Consider the following 24092-nt stretch of genomic DNA (forward strand, 5'->3'; position numbering starts at 1 on the left):
TTGGAAAGGACCTTAAAGATCATCTAGATTGAACACCCCTGTGTGGGCAGGGACACCTCCCACTAGATCAGGTTGCTTAAAGCCCCGTTTTTTTTGTTTTTAGAATAGATTTAGAGCTAATTACATGTTTTAGGTTTTGGATCTGATGCCTGTATACTTTGGTATTTGTAAAAGCAACTTTATTTAAAAATACTAGCTCTTAAGTGCCACTTCATAATAGCCTGGATAGGTGTATGATGCTGTGTCCTAAAGTGGAAACTGAATGATTTCACTGTTGTGAAAAGGGGAAATATGAAAGAGGGAGAATTTCTTCCCTCATACTACATGGAGGCAGAGTTGGAAGTGACATTTTTCTTTTCTTTGATCCAATGCACTGGGGGAAACTGGTAAAGAAGGGTTGAGAGCCAAGTTGACAGATCTGCTCAGAGAATGATGAATGTTGGTGGTATTAAAATTAATACCTTGTCTTTATGTCCCATCTGCTATTCCACTGTCTGTCTTTTTAATAATTTTAATCTTTTTTGAAATGTTGAAGGTTACTTTTTAGGGCAAAGAATAAATTGCTGCAAAAGGGTGGAAAAAAGATACCACTTGTAAGAATTGAAAGGGATAAGCAGCTTCTTCAGAATTGTCAGAATTACAGCCATAAAAGTCATAGCAGTTGTAATCAAAAGTGGTTGACTGGAAGTTTAGCTAGCAAACCACTTAATAAGCCCAGATTAATATTACATTTATCAGCTGTGCTTTCTGAAACTCGTGTTTTAAATTTGCTATCAAAAAGGTAAAGCGCGATTCGGATGATTCTTTGCTCACCCGCGTTTTTCTGTTTACTGCCTGCAAGTGTGTATCAAGTTCTGATGCAATGACACAGCTGTTCTGCCAGTGTTTGCAGCTACAATAATACCTCTTTGTTGGTGCCTTGTTTTTTCCATCCTTTAGCCTCTGACAGTGACAGCACCATCCTTAACCATTGCAGAGAACATGGCGGACTTGATAGACGGATACTGCCGACTGGTGAATGGAGCCACACAGTCTTTTATTATCAGGCCACAGAAAGGTAAGGTGATGTTTCATTCTGGTGGGTGCCATACTCATGTAAAGTATTTTGCATTTGAATAAAAGAGAAAAGGTACCAGCAGAAACCTCACTTGGAGGCTTTTGTCTTTCCGGAAGGAACCATGAGGTATTTTTGTTACATTAACAGTAAACGTCACTCTGTGCTTAATGGCTGGTAATATAGACTGGTTTTCAGTAATCACTGTTTTACATTACTCTACACTTAACTAGCAGATGTAAGTTGTAATTAAAGGCACTCCTAACAAGGTCATGATATTCTGAAATGTAGTTCTCTAAATATACAAGGGAAAATTCAGAGAGGTTGGTTAGGATGTGTTTGGGCAAGGTTCTGACTAGTGATAAGTTTTTTAAACTTCTGCCATCCTGCTAGATATTCAAAACATCTCTGTTTAAAAAAATAAAAACTTTGAGGCAAGTCTCTTGAGCCCTTCTCATAGGACAGAAATAAAGCAGAGATGAATTTTTGAGTGTTGATATCTTGTTTTTGTAGCAAGGCACAAGCTGGAAGCAGTGGGACAAGGGTGCAGGTACACCTTAGCTTTAAAAAGAGAATTTTAATTAAATTTCATTAGAATGTCTAATGTCAGCCAGCTTTAATTATTGGAAAACACCCAAGCAAAGCTGCTTATGAATGGAAATTTCTGTCCTCTTGTACTAGCTTTCTGGAAAGTAATCCAACTTTTTTGGTTTCTAGAACAATGAATAAATTGTTTCTTTCTTCCCTGTTTGTAATACAAGAAAGTACATGAACCATCCCAGAAGCTTGTCCAGTCTGAACCTAAGTCCCTTTTTATCCACAGTTTTGCTTTTTGTGCCACTGGTTTTCCCTGGTCTGTAGGTGTTCAAATGGAGTAATGTTATTGACCTAGTTCAGGTCTTCCTCAGGTGTGTGTATGGTATCCTGCCTGTGCATGTGAGGGGAAGAAAAACACTGAAACTTGGTCATTCAGTAATGAAGAAATGTGATTGTAGATGTTAGGTGTTTTGACAACACTTAATTAATTGTTCAAATTAATCTTAAATTTTGCTTGTTTGTTTTTTGACCTTTAGCTCAACACAAACAGCTTTGGTTTTGAGTTAGTCATGCAACCTTCATACAAAGGAAAACCTTCCCTCAATGTAAACTTGGCCTCTCTAGCCAACTTAGTGTACAGCTCAGTGATGTTGAACTGTTGACACTGAAATTCAACACCAAAAGGATAAGCTCACATCAGTGATAATGCTAGTTTATTGTTCTAAAAACAAAATAAGCGTCACAAACCAAGATTTTAATTTCACAAGTTTATGCCAGTGATTGCTTTCTGAAAATTGATGGTTTGAGGTTTGTTACAGTCTTTCTTATTTGCTCCCAAAACTGTTCTTTAGTCTTAGCTATATTAACCAAAGCTTAAAACTGTTTCATATTTTAACACAGTGCTCTCCCCACGTCTCAGTCATACTAAGTTAATGGGTAGCTCTGACTCTGTCCTCTGCCTTTGCTTTAGAGGCACACGGGTAGAGTATGTCCAGTTCTTAGCACTTTTGCCACTGGTGGTATTTCAGGAATTGAATCTGTTCAGTCTGCATTGCCAGTGCTTGCTCCTCTGCTACTAGAAAGACATTCCTTTTCTTACCTGTTCATAAATGCTCTTAACTCCATAAAATGCCACTGCCTGATGCCTTCCAGCTCTGTCATTCACGACAGCAACCACAGGCAGCCAGGGCCTTTATCCCATGTGTCCTCACCCAGTGTGCAAGCTTCCAGTGCTGTCTGTTGTGGCACCGATTGTGCTCCAGCCAAACCCAGCTCTTCTGCCCTCTCTGCTGTTCTTGCTCTAGCAAGGGAGCAGCTCCCACTTAAAAACTGCAAGATTTACTGTGTCCTCTTCTAGGTTTGTTCCATGATGTGCAGAAACAAATGCCAAGATCAGCAGGCCTGACTTACTGCTGCTGTAGGTGGCAATAAAAACTGGTCCACTCTGAACTTTTTTCTTTCTAATTCTTGTCTTCCTCTGACCTGACCGGGTTACCATTCAGCTGTTCTGTATTCTGGACTCGCTCAGCTCAGCCAGGGGCACCATCTCTGATTTTCTTGTGTTGTGCAGCATGAGGCACAGCTGAGCTTTGCACTGTGGTTTGCTGATAGGCATGAATGCAAAATAAATCCATGCATTTTATGGGGTGTGTTTATTTGTGTGATACTCTTACTGTTGTATTTTAACACAGGGCAAATGAGCAGTGATGTGAGTGAAAGGAATGTTATATAGCACTTTAGGAACCCTCCTCTTTATGCAAACATTGAGAGAATCCCTCCACTTAAAATAAATAGTGCAGTTCTTTTGTCTGAGGTTTATTTTTGCTGAAGTTCATAGCAATATTCCTTGTGTTAATTAAACATTTCATAGAAGAGCTGTCCCCACCATAATCTGCACATCCAGATCCCTCCCACGGTGAGCTTTGATTATACAAGGCACATCAGAAATAAATCAAGTAACAACTCTCAATCCAACAGATGTGTTTTCTCCACTCTTTGTTGTAAATTTACATGTTGATTGCAAGTCTCCTCGTAAATTATCTGTCTTGATTACTAAAAGAACCTGTGCTTTTGTGCCATTATCTGTATCACTATCCATTAATAACCTAGTTTCTCTTAATTTGGTAAGAGAACTTGGTAATGTTAAAGACCTGGATGTTGTTTGGCATATTTCCATTCAGGTTGTTATATTTCTCATACGTATTTAGATATACAGGTCCCTTTAGACCCATGTGGAAACTTTAAACTTAATTGTGTTTCCTTTATAACACTTCATTCTTACAGTCAGTGAGCACAGTGATAAAAATTCAAACTCATATTAAGTGGCTATTTGCTGACTGCACTATGCATCAAAAAGATTTCCTGTTCTCTAAGTCTAGTGGCTGAATTTTGTATCTATTAATCACTTCAAACAAGCTTTGCAAAACAGTCAAAACTTGGAAAACACCTGAACAACTGAAACTGTTCATCTAATTGTCATTCCTTTATACCAGGAGTCACCTTTACAATGAAGTATTCCCTTTGAATCTAAAAGTGTTGCAGCTCAATGAAGACTCACAATTTTGAATTTCAAAATACTGAAATAAAATAATCCATTAAGTCCTCCAAAACAAGGGGATTTTCCACATAAATTAACCGTGAGCACCATTTTAATTTTAACAGGCTAGCAACATGTATTTTAACTCTTCCACTAGGATTATCACTTTGATGAATTTGACTCCTTCCTGAAGGGGTGAGTGGGGACCAGCCTTCCTCCCCACACACACCTTTTCCTGGGGTCCCTCCCAGCTCCTCTCCCCCAGGGCTGGGCTGCAGCACCTCCTGCCTCCTCCCTCGGGCTCCCTCTGCTGCTGCTCCCTCCTTGGCTTCCTCCTCCTCTGCCTCTGCCACCTTTGACCCTTGGGGAAACCTGTTTCCCCCCTTCCCCTCTCCTCACAGAGGCCCTGCAGCCCCCCTGACAACACCTGGGGCAGGGACACCCCAATACAATTACGCATATCCCATTTTTGTGATTGAATATAGAAGTGGGCAAAATGCTGTGGGTTTCAACTTGTGAAAAAACAACATATGCTTTTACTGGGATGCTGTTAGTAATGAATTTTGACTTCAGACCTGCAAGGGTACTAATGAATGTTTCATGCTTTATTTGGGATATAAGCTGTAAACAGCTGAGCACCAACTTGGGAAGCACTGCCTGAAGTGAGCAGTTTGTACCCAGAGAGTGTGTAGGCATCTCTGAGCTCAGCTTTGATTTGCCATTTCAGCAGTAGTTCCATGTGGATGGATTTTTCATGAATTTTCTCCAATGGAAGGGGAGGCATCTCATACTACTTAATAGTATGTTTTTATTTCTGACTGCCTTTTTTAACATGCATGCTTTTCCTGTTTCCCCTGTCCATATCAGGCCCTTCACTTAGTGCCTATCTCCAGCAGACCTGTTGTCCAGATGTTAGATTGTGGCTTCAGAGCCTTGGGCTCCTTCCCTCTTCTCCTGAGGGCTGAGTATGTGTTGTCCACTTCTCCCATTGCTCTCAACCCAGAGGACAAGGGCCCACTTCTCTTCAGTGCATGACAGTGCCTTGCTGTGCTACTAGTGAGAACAAAATCAGACCTCATGGAATTTGGAAAGGGACAGTGAAAATTAAGATGATCGGAAATAATGGGGTTTTACTTACGTTGGACCTGTGCATGCTTCCTGCTTTTCCAACAAATCTGTAAACAAATATTTCCTTTAACTTGCCTCAGAGTCTGCTTTTCTCTGTCTATTACCATCATCTCCTCTCACTGTTTTCCAGCCTTCAATTCCTTGCACCTTTGTAACACTCTACCCATTAACTGTATCATACTTCTACTTCTCGACTAGCTACATGATGCCACTTTTATTCACATTCTCCTTACATCACAACGTGCATAGAATTCTTTTACTGTTAGGGTGGAATCAGGATTTTGGTGTGAGAGAGAAGTTTTATCGTGGACCTTGCTTTTATTTTTTTGCACTGATAGGAATTTAAGAGACTATGGAATATGAGAATGGGAATCTCATGGTTAAGGAAATAGAACACTGCACTGGAAAGTTGGATTCTATCTTTATCTCTCTTAGATCCCTTTTGATAGGTAGCAGTTGACCTCAGCATACAGTAGCAGTTGCCACCTGTGGTATTTCTCACTTTCTTAAGAGGTTGGAGTCTGCATTTGCAGGAGGGAGAAACAATCTGATCTGCAGCTGAGGTCAGTACTTTGAATGTATGAAGCATTGTAGCCCTGCAAGTGTATTATTAAATAATACACTGATGTTTCTGTCCCCAGATAGGATACTGATGTACTTACTCCACACACAAAAAAACCCTAGAGGAAATTCAGATTCCATCTTTAGAACACAGTTTGGATACTGTGCAGTTTGTATGTGATGGAATATTGAAGAACATGGAATATTTTTTTAATAGTTGCTTATTAATTGTGCCTCTCTTATCTTGATTTAAAAATGTGATGGAGTCACCTTAGCAATTTAATAAAAGGTCTTTTAACACAGAGGTTTGTATGTTTGTATAGCTTCCTCAACTTTTGAAAACAATAGGCTTCAAGAATGTTTCACCAGTAACGTGTGATTCATCAGCAACATCTAAACTAGTAAGTCCATTGGCAAGTGTAGGAGCCATGTTGGAATAACCAGCAGAAGCAGCATGACTTGGTGTGAACTAGAACACAGGATGCTTAGAGACATGGTTTAGCACCAGACATAGTAGTAGAGTTAGGCTAATGGTGGGACTGGATGATCTTAAAGGTCTTTTCCAACCAAAACAATTCCATGTTTCTATGAATTTAAGGTTCTTCTAAGTGTTCTTCACAACCCTAGGGAGGCCTGCATAGCAGAGGGCAGGACTCATACTTGTCACCCCACAGTCCCTCTCAGGATCTTTGCCTTTTGTTTCCTTCCCCAAAGGGTCCCATTTACCCCAACATATCACAATATCTTTATCTCCCTCATGCTTCCTGTATAATCTTGCCACCCTTCAGTTTCAGATGCTTGCTGTGGTCACTTTGCTGAGCTGCTCTGCATCATCTTCCAAATCACAGTTTCTTGTTTCCCTTCTTTCCTGCATCTTCCTTTTCAACACCCAGCACCAGATAGATCAGAACACACCTGAGTTGGTGAGCCAAGCAATGCTCTTCTACCTTCAGAGAGGAAAAAAATTGTAACAAAGTACTGTAGTTTGCTGTGTTGAGCCTGGCTTCTGTGTATTGGGTGTTTGTCTACTGTGCAAATTTCAGAAATGTTAACCTAGGAGAAGAACAACCTAGGATTTACATGATTTGCTGCAATCAGGATGTATCATAATTTCCTAGAAGTGTGGCTCTTCCACTTTCTCTCACGTCACTTTATCAGTGATTTAGAGAGTGATACTCATTTTCATTGCTCACTTCCTCTTCTTTGTACTTCAATCTGCTCTAAGTCACTGGTGTTTTATAAAAGACAGCTGCCCCAGCATCCTTCCCCACATGGATACTGTGAAATCATTGTGGGGAAATCCAATCTCATCAGATCCAACAGGGGGAAAAAAAGCTTGATTATGTACATCCAGGCTTGTATACACAATAGCAGTATCAAAGGACTGGCAATAATTCAAAAATAGTTTACAAAGTGCTCACTTCATCCCTGGCTACTGAGCATTGCTATTGTATCATCACAACCAAATGTAAAATCGGTGTAAGTTGTGTGTTTTAATTATTGATTTCAGTTGTCTTATTTTGGAAGTCCAAGTTTGCTCCAATTGTTTTATTTATATGTTAGCACTTGGCACATCATGGAGATAAAAGAAAAAAGCATTTCTTACTAGGAAGATGAAATACTGTCATACCTTCTACAGGTGATTTATCAGTGTTTGTTAAGAATAAAACTTTTATATTCTGTACGTCTTGTTCTCTCAGGGAGGAGTTTACTAGAAGGTCTGTATCACTGATGAGGAGTTGTGTTGATTTGATGCTCTTTTTATTTATATATATATATATATATATATATAATACTCTTTTGAATCAAAATAGTTCCCCAAGAGGTTGTGCTGTTTATTGTTTCAGGCATGTAAATATTGCACATTGAGAGAAAATTTTTTGGAACCTTGCATAACATTTTAATCCTGTTTTCTTCTTGTTCACACAGAAGGTGAAAGAGCTTTACCATCAATACCAAAGTAAGTTTTATGCTTTCTTATATATTAAAAAAATGCTTTGAGAACCAATTTTGCTTAAGTGACACTTTAGGGCCTTTTATATGTGTTGAGTTATTAATGTTGCTTTTGGATTCTAGGACAAATAGCAGGCAGTCATTTGGGACCATGGGTTATAAATGACTGACAGCAGCATCAAACTCTAAAGATACCAGAAATAAAATCCTATCATATTTGACAGCAACAAAAGAAGGATGTTTTGGAAAAGACTTGACTGGGATTCAGGCTATTTATTTTGAGTCCTTGAGTAAGTTTAATTATAGGAATTTAATTATAATTTAGCAGCAGCTAAATAGGTTTTTAATTGTGGCTTCATTCCAGGAGTCAATCTGTGCTCTGGTTTTTCCTATTTGTACCCTTTTTGCTTATATGAAATACAGAAAATAGGGTTGTTTTTTTTCTGCTGCTATAAATCTGTCATGTCATGTTTTGTTAATAACATTTCTGTAATGAGGCCACTTGGAGTTGGGATCTCTAGGTTCAGTGTCATAAAGAATATCATTTACATAGCAAATACTTTTAAATCTGTTTTTTGAAGTATAGTAACGTAGAAAAAAATCTCTGGTTGTAATGATGTATTTGTAGAAAACACTAATCTATGTCAGGCAAATAGAGTTGCATTTGATTCTTTAGCTAGTTTATGGTGATACAGTATCCAAGGTATGTTGAGACGTGCAACTGCACCTAATAATTCTTACATGAAATATGCTATGATACTTCTCTGCATTTTTCTCCTTTGTAAGATTCAAGGTAAATAAGAAAATATTTCTAACTTATCTCTGTTTGAACCAAGAATACTTCTTAGGTTATTGGAGTTGGTAGTGGTAGAAAGCCTGTTAATTCTTGCTCATTCTCTGTACTCCTGATGTCAGTGGCCAGGTCTCCATTCTGTCTGGCAAGTTGTGCTCGTCTCCCCTTTCTGTGTGCATTTTTCTACTGTGTCCTCCTAAACTTCAGTCCTTTAACCTCTTTTTTACTTGTTTGTAATCTGATTGCTTTTTCAGTAGCCACACAGGGACTCAGTTTAAAGTCCCAGATCATCAGATTATTCTCCTTGAAACCTTATCAGGCAGTAGCACCAATATCCAGTAGAAAGAGATAATTAATTGAAATTTAGCGATTTAGAGTCTCTTATCTCTTTCCTTTACCTTTGGGACACAGGGACTCTGCCTGCTTTGACCCAGCCACCTCATTCTTTTCCTTTCTTGATTCTTAGAAAGAGTCCAGAATTATTAATAATCTTATTGAGTATGGAGTACAAATTGTTCCTGAATCAGCAAGAAGCCAGCCACTCGGATACTAGTGGTAGTTCTTCCTTCACGGGTTCTGCTGCAGCCTTCCCTAGCCAGGTAGCTTTGTGTGGTGCAGAAAGAGAGGAGTTAAAATGCAGAAAGGAAAAGAAAATGGAAACTGAGGCTGGAAGCAGGAGAAATGGTAACCTTAGCACGTACTCAAAGGGAAGGGAAAAATTTTGTTTTGCTTAACAGACGCAACTGAGAAACACAGAATAACTTTATGAGTTTTTTTTTATTATTATTATTTGTGGGGATTTCTGGGATAAAACAAATTGGAAGGAAAAGCAGCTTTTTTGGATAGTTTACCAAAACTGAATTTATATGCTTAAGTCTGTTTAAACAAGGGCACCACGTATGCTCTTGGGCTGGCAGCAAGAGGAATGGGCTTTTTTCATCTCTGTAAGCCTGCTAGCCAACAGCATCTTGCATCTGGAAAGATTTGTCTTTGCCAGATGAAGTGCCAGGTTTACAAAAGCCTGAAGTGCAGTGCTCACCATTAAAATTCACATTTACTTTACCATCAGCATTTATACCTAATTACATTTGAATGTAATTGTTTTTCTTCATTTACTTCACATGTAAATTAATTTTAAGTTGTTGTCCACGGTAAGTGAACTTACAGACAAAAACTCGATTCATGCTTTATTTCCAATAGATGATACAGAAAGTAGAAGCACCATTAGATAATGTACAATGTTTAGACATGCACAGCTTGATCTTAAAAGTTTGTAAAACTTGGGTTTTGTTTTTTCCTTTAAATTTGCTCTGTCATTGTGAATCAAGATGCTAATTAAACCGGTAACACATTCTCTCCGCTCTCCCTCCCCCAGATGGGGTTGAAATGGTAGATTCCTTTCTGACTTTTCTCCCCCTCAAAGTCTGTCACTGTGGGAAATGGATTAGCCCTGCTAATTACAGTAGGTGCCCTGTTAGGATGAACTCCCAGTGTATGTGACCGTGAAGAATGTACAGCATTCAGCGATTCCAACCTCTGTTTTACAGGCTGGCCAACAATGAGAAGCAAGGAGTGAGGTCACACGCAGTCTCTGTGTCAGGTAAGGCTCATTCAAAAAAAAAAAACATACACAAGTTTATTTATAGAGCTAGGCAATGTTTAGGCAGACTTTTCACTCACTTCTGGCTACATGGCTATTGATTTCTCAAGACTGTAGCTGTGCTGCCTTTGTAGCAGTTTCCAGAGGGGAACTGTTTGCAGCTCTGCTGTGTTGTGTGGCTGGTGAGAGCAGCCGTGTCTGGGCAGTAACGCAGGGCCAGAAGGATTCACAGCCAAGGCTCCTTGTCATTATTTTCACTTAGCTTAGTAAGGAAGTAAGTGTTGTGGGCTAGAACTTCAGTTACCTGTGTGTTAATTCTGAAGGAGCGGCTTTGAAAAGTGAAAATAGGCAGTTAAATATTAATAATCTTTTTTTCAGAAAGAAGAAACTTAATAGCTGGGTTTTTTTACAGATGCTGTTTAGATCAAGGCTCTTAATTTTTGCTATTGAAAATCAAATTAATTGAAGGATGTGCATGTGAAGTAATACATGTTTATATCACTTACAGACTTCTAAGATTTATGCTAGTTGTTGTGGGATTTTTTAAGGTTTTTTTACTGTGGGGTTTTTTAAGATTTTGTACTTGAGAGAGAACATTTTTCTTCTACAGAATCTTAAATCCTTTTGAGGAATTGATTCAGTCTTTTAGTAGGAGATACATTTCTAAATCCTTATATGTAATAATTATTAAGGAAATTTTCAATACAAAAGTGTATTAGTATTATGGTATGTTTATACAGATTTTAATTATTTGGTCATGAGCTTCAGGAACTGATACTGTGACGCAGTGGAGAGTCCACCCCTGACTTACAAGGTGGGGGGAGACCTTATTGTAACATTTATGTGAGCACTTTGTGGCACATAATCAAAAACCCAGCATATTTCATAAAAGAAGGAGGAAAGACACGTAGGTGTTTGATTAATTTCCTACTTTTCAGATTCCTTTCCCCACCCTTAACCTTTTTTTAATGATGTTTGAGATTCACCACTTGGCAAAGGAGGCCCAAGTAAACAGACCTTGTGCAAGAAAGTAGGTGAAAGGATCTGGAATTAAAATGTGTATCGAGCTGCAGAGGTGTCATAAGAGCTTCATCAGTTACTGTTACCTCTCAGAATCAAATAGCAGCTTTTCTTCCTTCTGTACCTATAAAGCAAGCATGGTAGATAAGGCAGATCAGCATGAAGCATGGTCAGCATGTTCTCTCTTGCTTCTTACCTGTGTGGCTTACCCATTTTAGCTGCTAGAAAAAGTTGAGTTTTCTTAGTGCTGTGCTTTTTAATCACTCCACTCACACAAAAAAACTCCATCTTCAGCACAGAATATTCGTACTCCTCTGCCACCTCAGTTTTTCACTTTTCCAGTTTTTCTAAGAATGCTGATCTACTTTTACTGTTAAAAGCAGTAATAAATGCTTCCTTCATGATCTGTTACTGCTATCACTTGAGCTTTGCAAATTGAGTTACCCTTTGGTGGATGCATTTCATCTGAAGTTGTGGTACATCTTAGAGCATAAACTTGCTGCTTCTTCTCTACTTTTTTGAAGTGGTGTTTTGTCACTGATAGAGGAAAGTTGCAATGCCACATAATTCTGGCATTTAGGGCACCACATAAGGGTGAACAAAGTGCATGTGAGAGCTTTGCTGCAGCTCCTTAGAAGAAACAGAAGTAGCAGCACAGGAGATCAGCTGGTTGGTCAAGTGAATGTCAAGAAAGTTGTAAAGCACAAAGCTAGCTCCTGGTGCCATAAGCAAAACAATCCCACTATACCAGCAAATGTCCCTCCCTTTCTTTCCAATACTGAAATCAAAACCAATTGGGTATTTTTCTTGTTTTGTGGTAAGGTTTTGTATCTTTTCACAATGAAATAACTGTGCTTGATTCTTGTTTTTTAAGTCATATTTAATTCAAATCATGTTACAAACCACTGGAAACACTGACATAATACTGGAATGATTCAAGCCATTGCATTTATTATTAGTTCTCAAGGATTCTTTTTAAGAAGGGTACGCTGAAATACTTTTTTTGTTGGTGGTGGTTTGAAGTTTTTGCCCCAAAATTGTTTGAAGTGCATCAAGTGTGGCATGGATGTCAATATAATTAATTTAAAACACAGACAGATGGTTGAAATGAAGTTGAGTGATAGGAATTTTTCCTCGGGAGGTGCTTCCTGTAAGAATCTTGAGTACCCAAAGGAATCAAGTTGTTGTCAATGAAATAATACTTCATGTAGATGTGAAGAAGTGTCACTCCTGTTGTCACATGTAACTGATCCAGCAGAATGGAACAACGGAGACAACAGCTGTACATAATGTTCAGTTAACCCAAGAGCTACAGGTCAGCAGAGTCTGACAGCTGACAGCATCCAGTGCAGAGCCAGCTGTGGGTGATGCTATCTTGGTTTGCAGAATAAGAGCCTTTCTCTGGTGACATTTAAATGACTTGGAGCTAAAGGCTTCAAATAAGATGCGCTTTTATAACTTGCTGACAGCTGTAACATCCTTCATGCCTTTGATGGTTGAAATTGTAACTAACTCTGCTGATTGTTTTCTGTAATTTTAGTAAATCTCTTCCAATTCTAAAATCCAAGACATATATTCAACAGGAAAATTAAGCAGTCAGACATTATTATGCTATATGATTATATTTATAGTATTATTACCCTTAGTTCTAAAGGAGAAGTTTAACTGTGAGTTCCCAACCACACTCTAGAGAAACCAGCAATAGCCAAAAGCCAGTGTGGAACATGATTTGGTGGTGTAAAAGTTCAGGCATTCATCTGAAGTTGTTTAGGTTTGAAAATGAGGCTGTTAATGAAAGACACTTTGTCTTTCTTTTTGAAGTATTTGTTAACATACCTCGAGGTATTTCTGGTCTAGTGAAATGAAAACTTGTTCTTTCCAAGTGTTTCAATGTTCCAAAGCATACAAAGATAGGAAGTTTTTTTAATATAAAAAACCCCACCCCCTAAATAGAGACCTTTTCAAATTAGTTTAGTGAAGGGTGAAGTTGGTTTCAGGAATCCAAAGCAGCAGATTGCTGGACCTGGGAGCCAAGAAATGTTCTCTGTGTGTCACTGAGCCAGGTTTCACTGCACACCTCTGGAGGCTTCTGTTTCTGTTTCTTCTAGTATTACTGCTCTGCCTTGCTGATAGGTTCCTTGCAGTGGGCACTCTCTTTCCTTGTGTACAAGAAAGATGCCTACCAGATTTCCTCTGGTTTTTAAATCACAATAATAGTTTTATCACTGTGCCTCCTTTGCTCTTGAGAATTCTGTGCATTTTTTTTTAATCACAGCTCAAACATTACTTTACATGCAGTGCCCACTTGTTTTAGCCAGTACTGAACAAGCAGAGTATTGAACAAGACTTGGCAGGGTTAGGTTTATGGTTGGACTCGGTGATCTTAGAGTTCTTTTCCAACCTAAATGTTTCTGTGATTCTAAGCAGTCACTCTTGGCATTTGGATATTCAGGTACTGATGAATAAAATAGTGTGTTTGTGGGGAGGGAGCTGTAACTGGAAAGGAAGATGATGAGCTATTTTGCTGTTTTGCAGGAGTCAGCACAGGGCATGAGTCTGAAGGAGAGTTTGAGTGCTACAGGGTTGCTCTTTGTTCGAAGTAGGTGAGGGTTTTGCAGCTTTACTGTATGCTTATTTAGTGAAGGAAATTGAAAGGTGTTTAAAAATATGATTACTCTTTCAGATGCTAAGGCAGACTGTTCAGGTTATCAATCTACCAAACTGTAGGGCACACACTTCTCATAGGAAAGCGGGTTTCTTAGAGAGAAAGTTGTTTGTAGTCTCATCTCCTGGCTGGTATGGCTGTTGCTACTAACACAAAGCAGCATTTTATAGTCAAAAGGGGAGGTATCTGTACGTGCAGGTAATATGATGGCATAAGTTTCTAATAATCCTGGTGTGCCATTGCCTCTCTCTAGAGAGAAAAAGTAAATTTCTTTCCTTACAACAACTCTGTAAGAAATTACAACTAAACCCCGTGGTTTAGATATATCCACTAATGTGCCCTGCAGAGGAGAAATTGGGTAACTTGAAGAGCTTCCTTATAGAAACTGAAGGAATTTAGCATCCTGAAAGAGGAGCTTCTCAGCAAGAATCCAGGTTCTGTCTTAGAATCACAGATTTATAGTTTATCATTACACTTAAATCATCTACCATGGTTAAATCCTGATCAGGGCAGTGAAGTGGTATGAATGTTCCTCTCTAAGGTGCTATTGATGAGCAATTTAGTCATACCACTTAGATGAAATTTAAATTTGGATGAAAAAAAGGAGATAAGCATGATCTAAGCAAGATTCTAGCATGCAGAAAATAATTATATGCTGTTGATCATCTGTGAGAGAGACTTCCAGTAGGTTCCCTAGTGCAAACTGAAATTGAGCAGGAGCCAGTCCTAATGCAGCAAATGGGAGAGAAAAAAAGAAAACTATTCACCTGATTTCAGTACTACAACAGTTAAAAATGTTCCTAATTAAGAAGATGTGAGCATACGAAAGGACCTGAATGTGTGTGTGAATGGTGAGGGCTAATCACAAGCAAAGCTATGAGCAATGATGAAGAGACAAATCCCATTTTACTGAATGACTTCTGCACGCAACACACAGTGCATGCTCTGTGTGGTGATTCCTGTGCTCAGAATGAAGGTCTGCCCTGTGCTCAAGTCTGAAAGAGTTTCTTGTATAGGATTTGCATTTCCTAGTTCCATTTGCATTAGTTGGTAGGGGAAGAAGGTGTTCTTTGCTTGGGTTTGTAAAGTTGGGGGGCTTTTTCATGCTCATTTTATCGTCACTCCAAAAAGACCATGATGAAAAGTCCACTGTGTGTGCTAGCTCAGTTATGTTGTGCTCTGCAGCTCCCTTCTGAAAGACTAGCAGTCTTAGCATAAATTACATTGATATACATTCAATTTATTAAGCAGTTAGAGCAATATAAAGGCTCTTTACTGCTGTAGCTCTGTCATGTGGTCACAGGACTGAGAGACTTTCAAGCCTAAGGTTTATTGCAGATTAGTTATACAAACCTTGAGCAAGTCAGTAGGTACACTTGCTTCATAACTCGCCCAGCTCTTCTGCTGATTAATAAGATAATATAGTTTGAAATACCTTTAATGCTGATAAATTACATTTTAGCTTCTCATCACAGTTGAACAGGCTGGTGTTCTTTTTGTATTTTTAACTGAAATGCTTCTTTCCATGCACAAGAAGATCAGAATGAATTGTGGAGACAGTATAAACAGATTTCCTCTGTACCAGTGCCTGGCAAGATACTGCATTAATTTCATCAGTCTCTGTCCTTGATTTAAAGAGTTCTTCACCTCCTGCACTCCTCTTCTGTGATCTGTTAATTCAATTTGATCAGACACTTTTGCTTTGCTAGTAATAAGAGTGTAGTATGACTAAAGAAATGTTCATGCAGTATTAGGTTTGGGGGTTTGTTGCTTATCTGTAAACATACTTGATGTGACAAGTACTCATTTTATTTCAGAAGCTGGAAAACAAACAGATTTATTCCCTCTGCAGATTTTTTTCCTCAAACTGGTTCAGGAATGTGCAGCTAAAAAAGAATGGGACATGATGATTTTCAGCCTTCCAGTGTTGGTTATCCTAACAAGGAGCTCCAGTACCAACTGCCCTCTAGCCCAGTTGTTTCTGTTCTAAAGTAGTTGGATGCATAACAGGTGATTTAGTCTTTTTATACTCAATTTTAGGGAATATTCAGTACTGAGAAGAGGAACTAAATAAAAAGAAGTAGTCAGTGAAGTCCTCAGCAATATTTCTGAGCTTCATGGGCACTTAGGTAGATGACAGTCATATCCTGGCTGGAAGCTGGTGTGGAATGGTGGAAATCCTTCTAAGTAGTATTCATTTCATGCAGGTACTTTCTAAGTTCCTTATACAGTCTTGGAACATTTATTTTTTTTTCTCCCCTCTTAGAATCAGCTCTTTACCTAAACAGACTTTCTTTTATAGCTATGCTTGGAGGTGTGGTAAGTTGAAGACAAAGCTATTTTCCATTTAGTCTGACAGAAGAGCTGAACAAACTTCAGGCAATAAATCATAAAGGCAAACTTTTAAATGTTGAAGATGAGTTGTACTGTGTATAACAGGGCATCAGGACACATGCATGATGAGTTAAAACCACCTTTGTCTTTTTAGTGTGCCCTTCATATGAAGTAGGTTAGTCAGGCTTCAGTGAGCTTCTGCTACCCATGTATCAATGTAAGAGGGAACAGCATTTCGGGCTTAAATTAGCTTTGTAGCCTGAGCAGACCGGTCAAGAGTTGAAACATTCTTCCCTTTTGGATAGTTTGCTTTTCTTCCAGTGACACTATACCTGCTCTTCTGTTTCAGTACCAAGTATCAGATTGCTTTATTCTCATTTCGTTACCTTTTCAGTAGTCTCTTAAACAGCTGTAGTATTTGTTTCTCTTCTTTCATACTGCATTTAAAGCTTTTTATGAATGTTACCTCAGGTTTGTGTTAGAATGACAGAGCTAAAAATTGTGTTAGGAAAAGAAGACCCTTAGGAATACAGTGATGTGGAATGCACAGAAATACTGATGCACTGACTTGCTCAGTAGTTTTGCTCTGTCCTTGAAGTATTTTTTTTAGCATTGAATCTGGTTAATGTTCTGTCATTTTCAATCACATGGAAGTTTTCACAATTGATGGATGATTTCTGTTTGTTTAATCACTTCAGCAGTTTGTAGAATGGTACTTCTTTGTTGTTTAGGATACAGTGATAAATTTCAGCCACTTGTTCTTGCTCTGGATTAAAATTGCCATCTTAGCAAAGCAGGGGTTGTGCATAGTAGTGCGTTACCCATTAGATGTGCATGTCTGAAACTCAACGTGCAGCCTCCAGATTGGCGGGTGGTTGAACACATTTAATACACTTTAAAAAAATTCTGCACATTGTGCCTGGAAATCTGGCTGCTATAAGCTGCACACTTATATTAAGGTGGGGTTTTTTTTGTGTAAGTTTAGCTACTTCGATGGTTCATAAGTTTCCAGAATCTATGAAAAATGTGGAGTTAATTTTATTTTAAAAGGTAATTCTCCTTTTCTACCCTTCCTCCACACCTCCCACCACTGACCAGTTTGCTGCTTCTGTGGCACTGGGCTTTTATCACCTGTACCTCCAGCCTATGTAAACTCAAGGTGGCTGAACCTCACTCTTGGGTTTTGACTGTGAAGGATAACCAGCAACAAGATGTAGGTTTTTGTTTGATTGGCTTTTCCAACCACCTCTCACATTTTCTTCAGGTAGAGGAGAGAGGGAAAAGAGCAGAGCAGAGAGGAGCAAACAGGGAACAAGAGAAATAAAAGGAGCAACTCTCCTCAGGTCCTTAGTGTCGTTTTGTGTCCTTTCTCACCTTGTGAAATCAGTTGTGGCTTCTTTGTATTTTCTCCTACTCAAAATCTCCTCCTGATAAGTACTTGCCTAATTAAATGCAGTAGGGTGGCTAGGAAGGGAACAGTGAGGACAGCACTAAAGGGCCAGACATCTTTGGAGAACAAGAATACCAGTTGGCAACCCAGGTCCGCACTGGGCATGGAACTCCAGTGGCAGATTTCAGACCATGAAATACAGCAGTGTTGTATTTCAGTAGGACAGAGAAACAGTGTTTTTCCTTGTTCTGTGTAGCCCTGCTATGTGAAATATTTGTTTTGTGTTAAGTTATTTTAGGGGACCAGGAAGTCAGTATGTCTGGGGACTGCCACTTAAATCAGAATTCAGCCATAGCACAGTCTAGTAGAACTTGGATGGGGAGCCTGCAAAAGTGGGTTATACTTCTGGGATAGACAATGTTCTTTCTGTCGTGAATGGATGGCATATATAGTTGGCAAAACCTGACTTTTAATAGATTAGAGTCTCATTTTTTAAGAAAATGGAAATAAGAATAAATGTAGAAAGAAATCTGAAGAAAACCAGATTCGCGTATCCGTTTGTGTACCCAGAATTGTAATGTAAACCTTTACTTTTATGTTCATTTGTTGTAGATGTTCTCTCTGGTCTCTTTTCTTTTATTTCCAAATAATTTGTTTCTGTTTTTCTCTTTCCTTTTCTTGCCTCTTTGTAAAGGAGTCAATCACTGTCAGCATAAAGTAAAGAAAGCTAGACGCTTTCTCCCTTTCGTCTTCTGTTCCCATGAGCCGCCGCCTAAGGGTACTGCACTGCTCTTTGTATAGGCTGCCTTGTTAACCCAAAAGCTGAATATACTAATGCAGTTACTGTCTTTTTACTACTTTAGCTTCAGGTAAACAGAGTTCCAAGAATAATTTCATGAAATTTCCCCTTTCCTCCTCTTGAATTGGGTTTTCACGCAGTGTCACAAACTCGCTGGTCCCCGTTTTTATGGGGGACATAGTTTTAAGCATCATATTCTACAATGGCAAACAAAGTAATGTTTTCATTTGGGTTTTTTACTATATTTTGGCTTCATTCTTGGACCCCTGATACAGCATGCTTATGAATGAAATCGAATAGCAACAATAAGCATCAGCTATGATCAGTTTGAATTAAAATAATGAATAGATCGATGCTTTTGGCTGCTCGTTCAACATTTGGTCTGGACCAGTTTGGCTTTGTTAGGGGCAAGAAGAATTGGAGTAATAGGTGCATTACTTCTACTACATTAATGCTCATTTTCCTTGTGTTTATAAATAATGTCAAAATGCATCAGCTTGTGCTGTGGGTATTGGTGTGGAGTAGGGTGGCTACCATAAATGTGGAATAATGGTGCTCATTTGAACAGCTTCCCAGTAGAGTTGTTCTGTTTGACATTTGTTTAAAATTCAGCTTTGTATAATTGCAATATGCTCTGTGTAATTGATATTTAGATGGTTCCATGTCTTATTCATGTCTTAGTGGTAGCACAGGAGTGCATTTCCTCTGAAAGGATGAACACCACCTAAGTGTCCAAAGTCATACGTGTGTGTGAAAAGTCAAATTGAACTGACTCAACTGGCCGTAGGAAATCTGTTTTGTAGTGAAGTATTGACTTAAACCAGAAATTGGCATTTCTTAACCATATATTAAAACAGTTCCACTCCCAAATTTAATTTTTGTGTAAAGCTGTGTTTGAAAGTCATTAACCTCTGTTTCATCATATGAGCTTCTTAGAACTTATCTTTGATCCTTGGGTTTTTGATGAGAAGTCTTAAATTCTGCTACTTTTCTTGTTTCTCTCGAGTCAGGTATATAATATAACTGCAGTCTGAATACTTTTGGATAACTCATGAATTTAATAGTATATTTTCCCCTCCCCCTTCTCTGTCTCTTCTCTCTCCCCCTCTGTTTTTCTCTTTCCTTGCATGCCACCTGGATCTGCAGATGAAATTAGTGGGGACGGTAATATGTTTTCTAGTCTGTGTGTTACTAATGTGCAATATGCAACTCTTATATCCATATACCACTTAATGCACATTTCAGTAATAAATATTACAGATTTTTGGTATTAAAAAACAATCTGTTTTGGCCATTAGCCAACAAATGCTGTACTTTACAGGCTGTGCAACTAACACTTTCTGCTAAACTGGAATTGAAAAAAAAAATAATTTAGACACCCAGGGATATAGTTTTGCATGTGTTTGCAATGAGAGTTCTGGCATGATGCAAAGGGGGTTTCTAGCTTTGCAAGAGTGTCCCTTCAGTTTGATGGAGATGATTGTATCAGCATTTTTTTGGTCAGCAGATGAGATCAATGGATGTAACACATGAGAAATGAGTCTTCCAAGTGGTGCTTTAAGGCATGGTAGCATCAAAGTGCTCTGTAATCCTTCCGTAAAAAGAAGCTGCACAAGATAGGCTAATGTAGATTGAAGTAATGAAATATTAATCAGGCTTCAGCTACTCAAACTGCTGATTTTTAAATGCAAGATTTTCATGTGTTTCTTCAAGACATATTACAAGAGACTTACTTTCCCCAGACTTAGGATGTCTTGTTTTCTAGGAAATACTGACTTCGTATTCTCTGAGAACAAGCTGGGTTTGGTTTTGTTTCTTTTTCTAAAGGATTCCATCTGATGTTGTTAAAAAAATTAAACTACTACTACTGATGCTGTATGTATTTATTCTTGTAAGTAAGGAGGTACTAAAAGGGCATAAGAAGCAGTATGCAAAGGAAGTTGATAAGAAATAGAGACAGCTATGTATTGTGGTCTTCCTCTCAGCATGTAAAAGAGCTGTATGCTTTTTCATCTCCTTTCTCTCCTTCAGATAGAAATCAAAGTTGATATGACCCCAATTTTTTTTAAAACATTAAAAACTCAAGGGAAATTTTTGTCTGTCATATATTCAGAAACTAAATCTGTGTAGCTTTTTGTTGGTTCTTACCTTTTACAAATTATAGTCTCTGATAAAGGGGAAGAAATAACCAAAAGGGAAATTTCAAACAGGTGTTTTAAGGTCATTGAATTATCTATTATGCATTTGATATCCTTGATTGTTGTTTTTTTTCTGCTGTTTAATAAATGCATTCAGATTTAGTGAAACTCAAATTGACTCATTGACCTGTACCACCAACACTCTATCTTTGTCCAAAAGTGACCTGTTGGCTTTTTTCCATCTAGAAGAATCTGGGATTGACCAACAGGTGAAAAGGTTCAGTGCTGGTTTTAAAATGAGCAAGAGGGCAGCAGTAATGAGCAAGCCCTGTTTGTATATCTTGTTTTTTATAGGCTTATCAAGGGCCTCTCCAGAAATCATTCCTTGTTGTGAGGGTTCAGCTCTTGAGACTGCTGTAGCACATCCTTCTTTGTAAAGCAGCCTGGAGAGCCTTGCCTAGCTGAGTTTTGCTCCAGACTCCGCGTGGGTTCTGGAATATCTCTTGGCAGACATAGTCATGGTCTTACCAGACCTGGTCATAGTTTCACACTATGACTCTAATTGTGAAGTAGAGACTGCACATGAGGGAGATCAGTTACCTTTGCTGCAGAACAACACTTTGAGGACATCGGTGTTAAAGCTTTGATTTAATTTTATCTTAATTCCCGAAAACAAAGCCAGAAATATATAGGAATTACTTTCTGAATACTTATTACATATTCCTCTCCAGAGTGTTAAATGTGTAACAAGAAATACTGTTTGTTTATTTATTTGCATGCATTTAATTTATTTGCATTTGCCACTGATGACCCTTTTAGTTTCAGGATGGTTTTGGGCAGTGGATCAGGACCATGTAAAATGCTCAGTGTGTTCTGATAATGCTTTTGTTATTATTTATCTTCATTAATTTAAAACAGAAGATTAACAAGCCAAGACATTTCTCATAATTTGTAAGCACTGTTCCATAATCTCTTGTGACAAATGCTTTGTTAAGGCCAGTGTAGCACCAATTCTAGTTTCCAAACTTTAAAAATTCTTCTCAAATATGCTTATCATTTCTTTCATTCCATCAAGTTTTTAACACAGATTAAGAACTTTCTGGTATCATCACATACAAGCTTGGAGCAATTGTTGATACATATCACATTTAACAAAAGTTGAAAACATCTTAGGAACATCTCAAACATCCTAAAACAAGCAGTGATTTATCCCCATCATATGGGTGTCACACTAATGATTTCTTTCAAATGGATGCTTATTTTTTAGATCAAACTTGGGCCTACTTTCTACAAAACCTTAGTTAATAATGTAGGGAGGAATAAACAGACCAAAGAGGAGATCAGTGCTTCTGGAGTAGTGTGCTTGCTTAGAATTGTGCACTGTCTTTAAATTTTCATTAGGTGACTCTGTTTTGCTGTGGTCTAAATAGAAGTTGCCTAGCAAAAATTTAAATGGCATAGAGTTTCCTGATTCTGTTTTTACAAGACACAGTATATTCCTACAGGAGTTAGAAAGAAAAATAGCTTTAATTTTATTTAAGTCATACGATGTTAGGATCATAAAACTACATTTACTCTCTGAAGTGTGTTGAACATCCAAGGTTATACACAACCTGTGGTTTCCTAATTACTGAATTGAGCTTGAAAATTAAGCTTCTTATTTGTGTGTGTAATATTTATGAGCCTTGCTCTGATTTCAGAGTTGTCTGAAGTTGGTTGAACTGAGGGCTACTGCAGAAAGGGATCATCCCATCCCTCTTTCCACTCTCACTGTGGCTTTGTCCCGTTCACCATTCAGAATCCATGCCTGTACACATGCTGTCAGGGAGGAGCAGGGACATGCTCCAGGGCAGATGGGGTAAAAAGAGGGGTGGCCCAGTTGTGATCACCTCAGTTTTGAGAATCCTTCTGTGCATTGGTGATTAGAATTTAAAAGCCTTGAAGTGAAAAATTGTATCACTGTTGTGGAGCTTTCTTGTAACCACCAGAAGAATTTATCTGACCGTGAGGAAATGGCCTACACAGATTGGCAGTTCTTTAGAGCAAGAGAAGGACCTTCTGATATGACTTCACACCATTTAAACCATTTTAAGAACAGATCATGTCAAAGTTGTAAGTTTTCAACAGAGAAAGAAGCACACCTTCACATTTCTGATAACCTTGACAATTGATTGTTTTCAAACACTGGCCATGAGATGTTGGTTGCTGACGGCAAAACTGGCAGTGAATTTTCATGAAACAAGGAAAATTGAGACTAATGCAAGAAAAATGGGTGTATGGTGAGAGTGTGACTTTAAAGATCTTTGTACTTTAGAAGACTTGATGGAACATAACTCACCTTGACACACTGACAGTAGTAGGTAGATGCTGCCCTGGAACATTTTTACTGTCTGTTCTGCTTGTTTAACATAAAAAACTAGCAAATTATTGTTCACACATGATTGAAGATAAAGCAGTTGAATCTGCTAATAATGTTTGCTCCTTGCTGCTGGAATTTGCTGTTAAAAAGATTTTAAGTCAACAGTTTTAGATGGGCTTCAATTACAGAACTTGAACTTTTTTGAATACAAATGAATCTTCCTTTTATTCCTTGTTGAATGCATCTGTGTGAAGTTGTATACTTGGCACTGCGGTCATTATCATACCATGAATTATGCATGAGACAGTTTTATTTGTGCTGTTGTAAATGCTTCCCAGCAATGTTGAAAATGGGGGGTTGTGACATACTAGCCTTGATCAACTGGAGATACTGTTTGGGAGAATTGTTTTCATCTGCTTGTCCCGAAACTCTTCAATTCCTCCCCTTACAGAGACAGATGACTATGCAGAGATTATAGATGAAGAAGATACTTACACAATGCCATCAAGTAAGTATGGTAGTTAACTGGGGAACTTGTATCCAAAGCTTTCTTTGATTTGGCAGGGACTGAATCTTCTATTTTAGCCTTAAGAAATCTGTGTGCAAAGAAAATACTCTTGACGATACTAAAAAACTCATAGATTCAGTGTTTTTCACGTTCAGGCTTTGAAGCAAATAAAACCAAATTCTGTTTTGCTGCTGTCAGTGACTTCACAATTAAATTCCTTGTATGTCTTTAAATGTAGATTATTGTGATGCTGAACACAACGCTCAATGAGAGTGGATAAGATTTCTGTGATAAGAGCAAACAATTTGGAAATCTTTTGTGTGTTGCTGTCTAGCTGTACCTCATCTTTGCTCTATGACAGACCTTGCTGCTTTCAAATTCCTTGCTAGAGGAAAGTCATCTGCACCTCATGCAATTTTGTTAAAGATGAAAGACTTCAGGAACAAAAACAAAAATACAAAGTTCTTCTGAGTCTTCATCTTTTAAGTTGAAAAAATGATGCATTAGCCTTGTGGCGTATTTCAATTATAATATAATCTTAAACTCTCAGGGCTGACTAATTCAATGGGAAAGTCCAATATCCCACTTTTGACAGTTATGTCTGTGAAATTACTGTTGCATTTTGGCAACCAAAGATTTCTCTCCAAGTGGACAATCAGTTGATACACAGACCTGCAAAACTGGCGGGTTTGGTTAGTGCAAGAGGAGAAGATGATC

The 24092-nt window shown here is 38.3% G+C and overlaps 1 protein-coding gene across 3 annotated transcripts in view; it reads left to right on the forward strand.

Moving 5' to 3' along the window:
* Positions 1–24092, forward strand: part of PTK2 (protein tyrosine kinase 2) — a 153016-nt gene that overhangs the window by 76988 nt on the left and 51936 nt on the right. For all 3 annotated transcript variants that reach the window (XR_719861.1, XM_009996612.1, XM_009996619.1), the window contains 4 exons: positions 940–1057; positions 7746–7776; positions 10110–10162; positions 23319–23375. Coding sequence is in view for 2 of the 3 variants with exons in the window: in XM_009996612.1 (XP_009994914.1) it covers positions 940–1057; positions 7746–7776; positions 10110–10162; positions 23319–23375 (259 nt within the window). In the remaining variant the exon portion in view is untranslated. The remainder of the gene's footprint in view (positions 1–939; positions 1058–7745; positions 7777–10109; positions 10163–23318; positions 23376–24092) is intronic.

Source organism: Chaetura pelagica, unplaced genomic scaffold (genome assembly GCF_000747805.2).
Source record: "Chaetura pelagica isolate M959 unplaced genomic scaffold, ChaPel_1.0 scaffold260, whole genome shotgun sequence".
Lineage (NCBI taxonomy): Eukaryota > Metazoa > Chordata > Aves > Apodiformes > Apodidae > Chaetura > Chaetura pelagica.